Source organism: Choloepus didactylus, chromosome 4 (genome assembly GCF_015220235.1).
Source record: "Choloepus didactylus isolate mChoDid1 chromosome 4, mChoDid1.pri, whole genome shotgun sequence".
NCBI classification, from domain to species: Eukaryota; Metazoa; Chordata; class Mammalia; order Pilosa; family Megalonychidae; genus Choloepus; species Choloepus didactylus.
The window spans coordinates 7,285,435-7,296,205 of NC_051310.1; the positions used below are offsets into that span (position 1 = coordinate 7,285,435).

General features: G+C 44.5%; 1 protein-coding gene across 1 annotated transcript in view; it reads right to left on the reverse strand.

Annotated features, from left to right (window-relative positions):
- The window catches only part of EVL (Enah/Vasp-like), a 192,849-nt gene extending 182,508 nt beyond the window's left edge, over positions 1 to 10,341 (reverse strand). The window contains exon 1 of the mRNA XM_037831893.1: positions 10,205 to 10,341. Coding sequence (XP_037687821.1) covers positions 10,205 to 10,209 — 5 coding nt within the window. The 5' untranslated portion in view covers positions 10,210 to 10,341. The remainder of the gene's footprint in view (positions 1 to 10,204) is intronic.
- Between the last annotated feature and the right edge of the window lie 430 nt (positions 10,342 to 10,771).

Sequence of the window (10,771 nt, forward strand, 5' to 3'; positions counted from 1 at the left end):
TTCGCCATCCCTCCTCCATCATTTCGGCTCCTCCTGGATTACAGATCTCTGGTCCCAGACCCCCTCAGGCAGCAGCTGGCCCACTCCACGCCCACACTCTCTATTGTCCTGCCAGGGGGGTGCCATGGGAACCCTCCCAGGACCCCCACATGAACACCACTGGGTGCAGGAGGATTACCAACCTGAGGACAGTCCTCCGACCAGTGGGTGAGTGCGTGGCCCCCTACCCCACCCCAAGGCCCTTGGACGAGTGGGCACGTGGCTCGCAGCAGTGGCCTGACCCATCCCGAAGGCCTGTGGGCTCTTCCTCTTCCCTGCTTTGTCTCCCTTCTCTCACTCCTGCTGCCTATGGTGGCCCTCCCCTCCAAAACCCTCCCACAGAAGCTTTGTCTCTGGTCCAGCTTTCTGGGGCGCCCAGCCAAAGCACCAGACTTGATGTGCTAATTTTCTTTCCCTAATATGTGTAAAATAAAAACATAATTATTAGAATTTAAAAAGCATTCATCCACTTCTAGGAATGGGGTCTGGGATCTGCGTTTTTGCAAGGACACACACACCCGTGAGTCCTATACACATGGAAGTCTGGGAATCACCTGAATACAAGAGTTACAGTGGATGGTGGCCTTACACAGAAGTAACAGGGAAAAAACCCATCCCCACCTCATCCAGCTAAGCGTCTCACGGCAGCAGTGTGGAACAACGGACTAGAGCACCTCACCCCAGCCTTCACTGGAGGCCGGCATCCGGCCTCAGGAGGGGGCTTCCCGGGATGCTGTCCTCAGAAGGATCCGTGCCGAGCTGGAGCAAACGCGTGACTCTGCCCACTGGAGGCCCAGATGGCGGTGCCAATAGCCACCGAGCACCTACTATGTGCAGGCAGTGCCAGGCTCCAGGGAGCCAAGAGAGGAAGCTTCCAGCACAGCAGGGAAAACCCACAATTACGTACTCACGCGTATAAAGAGATACGGAAGAAGAAATATGGGACACCACAGAGGCAAATACCAGGCAAGGGCCCTCGGCTAGGCTAGGGGGTCCAGGACTGCCTCCCTGAAGAAGTGACACCGAACCAACATCTGAAGGCTAAGAAGTTAACAAGGTGGGGAGGAAAAGGAAGTGAGGAGACTTATTAGCTCATGAGAACTCATCAGGTCAGAGCAATGAACGCGGAAGCTCCACCGTGGGCACCAGGTGGAAGACTGGACCCCAGAGAGCTCAAGGGCACCGGAACCTTCTAAGGGAGGGGAAAAGGGCTGGGGCCAGTGTATGAGAGGTGTATGTAAGTAAGTGGTCCATCGTCTCTTATCTAAAGATACCAGAGAACATCCTTGTGGAACTATAACAAGGCACGTCTCTCTTTTACAACATGAGAGGCACACGTTGGCTTGTGTGTTTTTGTCATCATTTCCACAGCTGAATGTGCTCAATTGCAGTATCTATTCCTCAATCTACTCTTTCTGGTATAATTCTCTCCCTTACCCCAAGACAACATGGGTTCCGCTTTGTCTTTATTTCTATAGTTCTATTTTGTGTCTTTTATAGAAAACTTCCTTGAACCTTTTTTAGAGGTTGAAGCATCAAAAGTAACTGTGGCCTCCAAATAAAAATATCACATATGGTAGCTATATTATGTAGTGATCTGACAATGAGGCAGATTATTTGAAGTCAGAATTGTACCCAATTTTCCAGGGCTTATCTTTATTATACATAAAACAAATCACGGGGATGGGGGCAAGGGTAGATAACTAACCTTTTTGAAGACCACAGCCAAGAACTTCCCATATACTCTCATCTGAGCCTCCCAACAATGCTCTGAAGGAGGTGGATTATCCTCATTTATGGCTGGGAAAGGTGGGCACTCACAAAGGGGAAGTCATCTGCTCACAAGGAGTCAGCTGGGAAGCAGTGGCCCTGGGCCAGAAGGCAGGTCTGCCTGACTCAAGACCCAGGGTGTTTAGAACACATACAAAACGTGACCTAACTGAAAACACAAACGTTCCCATGCCTACATTACCTCCAAACCCAAGAGGAGGCGATTCTCTCACCATCCGAAGGACAAAGGCAGCCTCATTCCCCACAGCTGCGGAGGACCCGGGCCAGGGCTCCCCCCACTGGTGAGCAGGTGGAGCTACACCATTCCTGGGTGCACTTACTTCTTCCGATTCCTTTCCTGGTGGTCCTTCTTTGCTTTATTTTTGGGGGGTGGGGTGTGTGTGGTGGTGGGGACTTCCAAGTTAATACCAGGATATTAAACTTCCTTTTATTAAATTTATCACTTTGTCTTTGTTTAAAGTTAATATTCTGGCAACATACACCCACAGCCTTAAAAATGTTTACACCCTTAGGTACCACTAATACCATTTGCTAATTTATCTTAAGGAAATAATCAAAGATGCACCCTACAATTTAGGTATATGAACATTTATCACAATGTTATTTACAATGGTGAAACACTAAAACCCAGCCAACTAACCCAAAATTGGGGTGTTGGCAAATAAATTATGGTATACCCACCTTATAGACTATTATCCATCTATTTCAAACATTTTCAAAGAAATGCACATGTTATATGTAAATACACCAGCCACAAACATATAGTACAACGTCAACTCTGTGGAGGTCTGTCACACACAGGCATGGAGAAGACAAAGGAGCACAGCATGAATTTACTGTGGTGGTCCCTGCCCACAGGATCAGTGATGGCTTATTACCTTCTTCATACTTTTCTATGTCTTCAAATTCTCTGCATTCAACATATACTAAATTTAAATCCAAAAAAAAGTTAATTAAAAAGGAGGTAAGACAAAATTGCCACCAGAAACTACTTCTATGGAGATAGTCTCCTTTGGGACTGGGAAGGGAAATCTCAATTTCCAGGTGGCACAGCCCTCCTCTAAGTTCCACCCCTCTGTACTTTACCGGAGCACGTGTGATATATGTACACATTTAACAACTCACACAGTCTACAGCAGGGTTTCTCAAACTTGGGCAATGTAAGTGTCGCTTTTACAGGGAAAAAAATCTTTCTGTGAAAAAATGTTGATTTAAATTATTTTTATGGGGCTTACATACGTAAATCTAAAACTAAGTTTAAATTTCTTCTGTTTATGCAATTAAATAAACAAAACCAATACAAACAAAACCACCACACCAGTAAACTTCAAACTGACATTTCTTTAATAGAAGGATGCTGCTGCTCAAATTAAAATCATTGTCCACAAGGTAAACATGGTATGGCACTGACCTAAGAAGGAAAGAGCCTAGAAAAAGAAGCACACACACACACACACACAAACACACACAGCAGAAGCCCTATGAGCTGGTCTTCTTAACACGACTTTCAAAGCCATCTGGGGACATGTCCTCGGACCCGACAGTGTTGGCCAGGGCAGGCTACGGTTGATAAACAAGGGCTGTGCAGATGCCTGTGTCTCCTCCCTGCAAGCTGTGTAACTCCAGACCTGCCCAGGTACCCATGACCAGACCTGCCCAGTGCTAGACTGGCCATGCCCTCCATCTACAAGCTAGGCCTGGGAGGGCAGGCAAGCTTCCTGAAGATCAGAGGCACGCCTCACTCACTCAGATGTCACCGTCTGCCCTCGGGCATCCTTGGAGAGGGTTCTGGGGTGCAGATGTTTGCACTGCCACTCAACCAAGAGAATGCTGCTGACATCTCTGCCATATAAATTACAGACATAGTCAAGGAACTGAACAGCAATTTTGAAGAAAAACGTAATTTTGATCTTCACCTCATATTCCAGATCATTTGAAGAATGAATTTTAAAAACTCTTATATATAAAACTGAAAAAAAATTTAATACTTATCAAACCTATAGAAGAATGCTATCCAAAATGTAAGAAATGAAGGAAAAATCACAAACAATGACTTAATGACAGAATTTAAACTACTCTTTATCAAATCTCTACAAAAATAAAAGACAGATTGGGAAAATGCTCACAGAAGAGAAAGTTCCCAATAGATCTATGACTAAAGCACATAAACAGAAATACCTTATACATTGTACATGTGTGTGTGGGCATTTCTTTTAAGTAGGTGCAGAAATGGATCTAGTTGGTGTCTGTCAATCTTTCAGGGATACAGACTCCTCTGGGGGGCAAAGATCTGCCTCCTTACCCCACCCAGTCCTATACTAGGCAACCGTAAGTCCTCAAACAGTGATTTTTGGATGAAGATATGAAAATGCATAGTTCACTGAGGTCTGTGAGGAAAAAGCAAAGAAAGAATTAAGGTAGTAGACTAGAAAATAAAAACTCAGACACTGACTTTTAATTATCTGAGTAATTTGATTCAAAAGTAATTTTGTTGCTAAAATGTGTACAAGTACCCTCAAATATTCTGCTTAGTTTTTGGAATGCCTCTCCAGAAGTATGTCTTTCTGAGACTCAACTAAAAGAACACGGTCTGGAGACTGTATTTCAGATCTTCATCAATAGGGCATAGCTATGTACTACAATGAAATTATGGGTCAAGAGAAATGATGTGTTATTTTCATTAAAAAATTCTGGATTGAACAAAAGCATTTTTCATCAATGAACCAAAATGCTTATAAATATCCAAAGCAAATCAGGTTGACGATATGTAGAAAGATGTCTTCACCACATAGAGATCCACTTGCAGAGGTCAAGAACTTCAGGTACATATAAATATACACATTTAACTATAAACAGTATGCAACAGAGAACTGTGTTCAACTGTCAGCACTGTTTTGTTTTGTTTTTAATTCTGTGTAAAGCACAAACGACTTGAAATAAGAAAAACTGAGCAACTCACTTTGGAAAAATCAGTTAAGAACCTTGGTTTCTACAGTCATGCCTTTTTATGTGATCCCAAAGAGTGTCACCTGAGAATGTTATCATGCCACTTTGACCAAAAAATTAAATGTTGTATTCAAGAGGACCAGTTAAAGAGTACTTTTTATCAAATAAACAATTAAGGAAATCAAGACAGGGAAAAGAAAGGAACATGGCAAGAAGAGAGAAAGCATCTGCCTCCATAATTATTTGCTTTACAGTACTGACAGGAGCCAAATCATTATTTTTTTGAATTAATTATGTTAAGAGAAATTAAAGATTTATTCTTAAAATCATCTTGGTTCCAAGAGCATTTCACAAACTGACAGATGATCCATTATAGTTATAAAAAGAACACAAGAAAACAGGTGTTACCATTCTCCACAGCTTCCTTAACCCAGAAGATGATATCTCCTCCAGAATTGAAAACTGACTCAAAGCGCACCCTGAAAATGCAAGCTTCGGGGACTTTTATTTCAAGCAATCGTGGACTAAGTAAATCAAAACAATCCTTCAGCCAAAGACAACTAGAAAAGCTGGAAAAAGATAAAATAAACATCTGCTTGAAGGCAATGCGGGCAGGTTGCCATGGGTGCAGGGAGGTAAGCTCAGGGCTTGGGGCTCCTTTTCCTATGGGGATGTTTGCCAGTTCTGTGGGGAATGTTAAAAAGCCTGGCGTTGGAGTGCAGGTAAAAATGCTTGTGAAGAGCTAAACTATAAAAGTGAAGGTGAACAAAACTGACAGGCCCTCCAATCTCCAAGGACTGCAGATCAGTTAGAAATGTCTCAATCCCCAAAACTGGAGTCAAATGACTCCAGACTGTAAATGCCCCCATTTGCTTGCTTGGCAGAAGCAGATGTGAATGCTTAGCTTAGGCCTCAAATATCAGCTTAGGCCTCAAATTATTTCTCCCAACAATTCTGCAAATATCATGTCCAGTAAACAACAACAACAAAATAAACAGTCACACAAAGAGATAAGACACATTAATGAAAACCAACAGAAACAGACACTAGAAATGACTTACAGGTATTGCTATTATCAGACACAGACTTAAAGATAATTATGCATACTATACTTAAGGAGATAAAAGACAAGATTGATAATTTTGGCAGCTACTTGGAAACTATAAAAGAGAAACAAATAGAACTTAAAGAATATAAAAAAAGTTAAATGGAATTAAGAACCCAGTGGATAGGTTAACAGCAGATTAGATAGAGCAGAAGAGAGAACTAGCAAACTGGAAGGTAAGCAAGAAGGAGATATCCAGAACGAAGAATAGAAAGACAAAGGATGGCAAACATAGAAGAGAGGTTAAAAGACGCAGAAGCTACAGTGAGAAACTAACATCTATAATTATAGTCCCAGAAGGAAAGGTGAGAGAGAATGAGGCAGAGCAATATTTGAGGTAAGAATGGCTGAGGCCTTCCAAACTAATGAAAGACATGAAGTCACAGATTTAAGAAGCCCTAAGAAACCCAATAAAAAGTAAAAGAAATCCATACCAGAAACAGTACAGAAAATTGCTGAAAACCAAAGACAGAGAGAACATTTTAAAAGAAGCCAGAGAAAAAGAAGAGAGATTTCTTTCAAAGGAACAATGGACTGATAGGTCACTTCTCAACAGAAACCATCAGATGCAGAAGACAAGACAATATCTTTAAAGTGATAAAAGAAAATAATGGCAAACCGAGAATTCTATAATTAATGGACCCTTCAAAAATGGAGCAAAATGTTTTAAAATTAGATTGTGGTGATGGTTGAACAATTCTACAAAAATACTAAAAACCAATGAAATATACACTTTAAATGAGTGAATTTTATGGTATATGAATTGCATCTCAGTATAGTTGTTTGAAAGAAAAGAACAAAAAGGAGAAATAATGACATTTTCAAAAAAACACTGTAAGAATTTGTCACTAGCAGGCCTGCACTGAAGGAATACTAAAGGATATTCTTCAGCAAGAAAGAAAATGATCTCAAATAGAAGATCAGAAGGTGACAAAGGTGACACTCACTATGGGGAAACGATGGCCCTTCTGTAAATGGTGCTGGAACAACTGGATATCCATATGGATAAAAATGAAATTTAACCCCTATCTCACACCTTACACAAAAATTAATTCCAGGTGGATTGTAGACCTTAACGTGAAAGGCAAAACAGTAAGGTTTCTAGAAGATGTTATAGGAAACTATCTTCTTGAATAATCAGGAAGAAAAAGACATGCAACTCCAAAAGAAAACTAGACAAACACTTGAACAGACACTTCATAAAAGTTACCAAATAAACATGAAAAGATGTTCAACCTCATTAGTCAACCGGAAACTGCAAGTTAAAACCACAACAGGATACAATACTCAGATGCCACCTCACAGTCACCAGAATAGTTAAAATTATAAAGATGGACAATACCAAGTGTTGGCAAGGCTGTGGAGCATCAGGAACGCTCACACACTTGCTATGGAAGTACAAATGGGTAATGCTTCAGAAATCCAGTATTATTTACAAAGTTGAAGATACATATACCCTTTTTCCTAGAAATTCAGCTGCTAGGTGTGCACCCAAAAGAAGTGTATATACCAGGAGACATACACAAGAATACTCATAACAGTATTCTTTTTTCTTCATTAAAATAGTTCAAATGAATTTTTTAATTTGGCCATATATTTTATTGGCATATAAGTCTTAACCCTCTTACCATATTTTAAAATATTTTTTGAATTAGAGAATGTGCCAGTTTGGATGTATTATGTCCCCCCAAACGCCATTATCTTTGATGTAATCTTGTGTGAGCAGATCTATCAGTGTGGATTAGATTTTAATTCTTTGTTTCTGTGGAGATGTGCTCCACCCAACTGTGGGTGATGACTCTGATTGGATAATTTCCAAGGAGGTGTTGGCCTGTCCATTGGGTGGGTCTGAATTAAATTACTGGAGCACTATATAGGATCAGACAGAAGGAGTAAGCTAGTATTGCCAAGAGGGACATTTTGGAGAATGCACAGAAGCTGAGAGAGTAGCTGCAGATGACAGACAGTATGAAGATGGCCGTTGAAAGCAGACTCTTGCTCCAGAGAAGCTAAGAGAGAAGAAACACCCCAAAAGCAACTAAGAGTGACATTTTTGAGGAACTGCAGCCTAGAAAGGAACGTCCTGGGAGAAAGCCACTTTGAAACCAGAACTTTGGAGCAGACGCCAGCCACATGCCTTCCCAGCTAACAGAGGTTTTCTGGATGCCACTGGCCATCCTCCAGTGAAGGTACCCGGTTGTTAATGTGTTACCTTGGACACTTTATGGCCTTAAGACTGTAACTTTGTAACCAAATAAACCCCCTTTTATAAAAGCCAATCCATCTCTGGTATTTTGCATTCTGGCAGCATTAGCAAACTAAACAGAGAATTTGTAGGTTTACAGAAAAATCATGCAGAAAATACAGAGTTCCTATCCACCTTCCCTCACACAGACTCTCTCTCTCACACACACACACACATACACACACAGTTTTCTCTATCAATAACACTTTGCATTAGTGTGGTACCTCTATTACAGCTGTTCTATTAACTAAAGTCCATAGTTAATGTTCGGGTTCACTGGATTTTACAGTCGATTGTTTTTTTTTAATTTTTACATTGGTAACATACATACAATCTAAAATTTCTCCTTTTAACCATTTTCAAATATATAATTCAGTGCTGTTAAATACATTCACAATGTTGAGCCACCATCAACACCATCCATAACCAAAACTTTTCCATAACCCAAAATAAAGCCTTTGAACATTTTAAGCCTTAACTCCTATTCCCTATCCCCAACCCCTGGTACACCACCTACAGTCTACATTCTGACTGTATGAGTTTGTTTATTCTAATTATTTCATCAGTTAGATCATACAATATTTGTCCTTTCATGCCTGGTTTATTTCACTCCACATGATGTCTTCAAGGTTCATCCATGTTGTCGCATGTATCAGGACTTCATTCCTTTTTACAGCTGAATAATATTCCATTGCATGTAGAAAATACCTTTTTTACATGCATTCATTGGTTGTTGGACACTTGGGCTGTTTCCATCTTCTGGCAATTGTGAATAATGCTGCTATGAACATCGGTGTGCAAATATCTGTTCAAGTCCCTGTTTTGAATTCTTTGGGGTCTATAACTAGAATTGGGATTTCCTGGTCATATGGTAGTTCTATACTCAACTTTCTGAGGAACTACCAAACTGTTTTCCACAGCAGCTGCAGCATTTTACACTGCCAGCATCAGTGAACGAGTGCTCCTATTTCTCCACATCCTCTCCAACACTTCTAATTTTCCAGTTTTTAATAGTAGCAATTCTAGTGGGTATGAATATTAACTCATTGTAGGTCCGATGTGCATTACCCTAATGACTAATGATGGTGAGCATCTTTTTCTATAGTTTTTGGCCATTTGCATATCTTTGGAGAAATGTCTTTTCAAATCTTTTGCCCATTTTATAACAGGGCAGTGTTTTTAATAGCTAAAAGTTAGAAACAACCCAAATGTCAACCGAGAGTAGAATGGGTAAACTGTGCTACATTCACACAATATGGAATGAACAGTTACAACACAATGGATGAAATCACAAAAACATTTTGAGAGAAAGAAGCCAGATGCAAAAGTATATATATATTGTATTATTTCATTTGTGTAAAGTTCACAAAACAGGCAAAAACAAAGCAAAAGAACTATAGTTTTATGGGATATGTGCTTAGAAGGTAAAATTACACAGGAAAAAAAAATCCAGGACATGATTACCAAAAAAGCCAGGTTCTGGTTACCTCTGGGGAGGGAGGAGGGAAGGAGTGACAGAAAGAGGGCTTGGGGACCTCTGAGTGCTGCAGTGTTTGACTCCTTGTCCTGACGACCACCACTCCAGTGCTTGCTGGCTCGGTGAGAAACCACCGAGGGGTACATTTCGGGTTTTGCGCTTTACTGATGTGCAAGAGGAAGGGAGAGGGGAAGAGGAAAGGGAGAAGGGGGGACCAGCTCCAGGTGGAGGGGCTCTGCCGCTTTAAAAGTAAGCCACAGAGCGGCGCCGAGCCTGGCCGGGGAGCGCGTCGCGCCCCCAGGGAGGACGGGCAGCGGGGCTGCAGGCCCCTCGCCCCCTGCCCCCCGCCACAGCTGCCCCGGGGGTCGGCCGCCCCCCGCCCCCAGTCTCCGGGGCGGGCTGAGAGTGCCCCCCGCGCGCTGCAGGGGCCGGCCCCCCCGGCACCCCGAGACCCTCCCCCATTCCCGGAGGACCCCCCACGCTCCTCCCGAAGCCCTTCCCGCGCTCCGGGCACCCCCGCGGGCCCCACCCCGCCGCCCCCAGCCGCCGCCGCGCCCCCCGCCGCCCCGGCCCCCGCGGCCCCGCGGCCCGTCCGACTCACCTCATGGTCGCGGCCGCGGGCGGGCGCGGCGGGCCGGGGGCGACCCGGCGCGGCGGGGGGCGCGGGGCCGCGGGGCGTTAGCGGGGGAGCCGACCCCCGGCGCGGCGGCTCCGCGTCTCGCTGGGCTGCGGGGGGCAGCGGGGGCTCATCTTCTCCGGGCGGGCGTCCGGGCCGCTAGCTGCGGGCGAGGGCGGCGGCGGCGGCGGCCGACAGCTGGGCCCCGGCCCCTGCCATCTTGGCGGGCGCGCGTGCCCGGGCGCGGGGGTGTGCGCGCGTGCCCGGGCCGCCTGCCGAGAGGAGGGAGGGGCGAGCGCCGGCTGGCAGGGGTCCGTCCGGGCTAAGAACGCGCGCGCACGCCACTCTGCGACTCGGGGCGGCCGCACCCCCGGGCGGTTGAGCGCGCGCGCGCGCGCGGGTCCGAGGCCCGGAGCCGAGGTCGAGGGAGCGCGCGCGCCCGACCGCGCCTCCACCCGCGGCTGCTGAGGTGAGCGGGCGCGCGCCGCGGCCCAAGCCCGACACAAAAGGCGCGGGGCCCCACCGCCGGCGCGAGGGGAGGGCGGAGCCGGG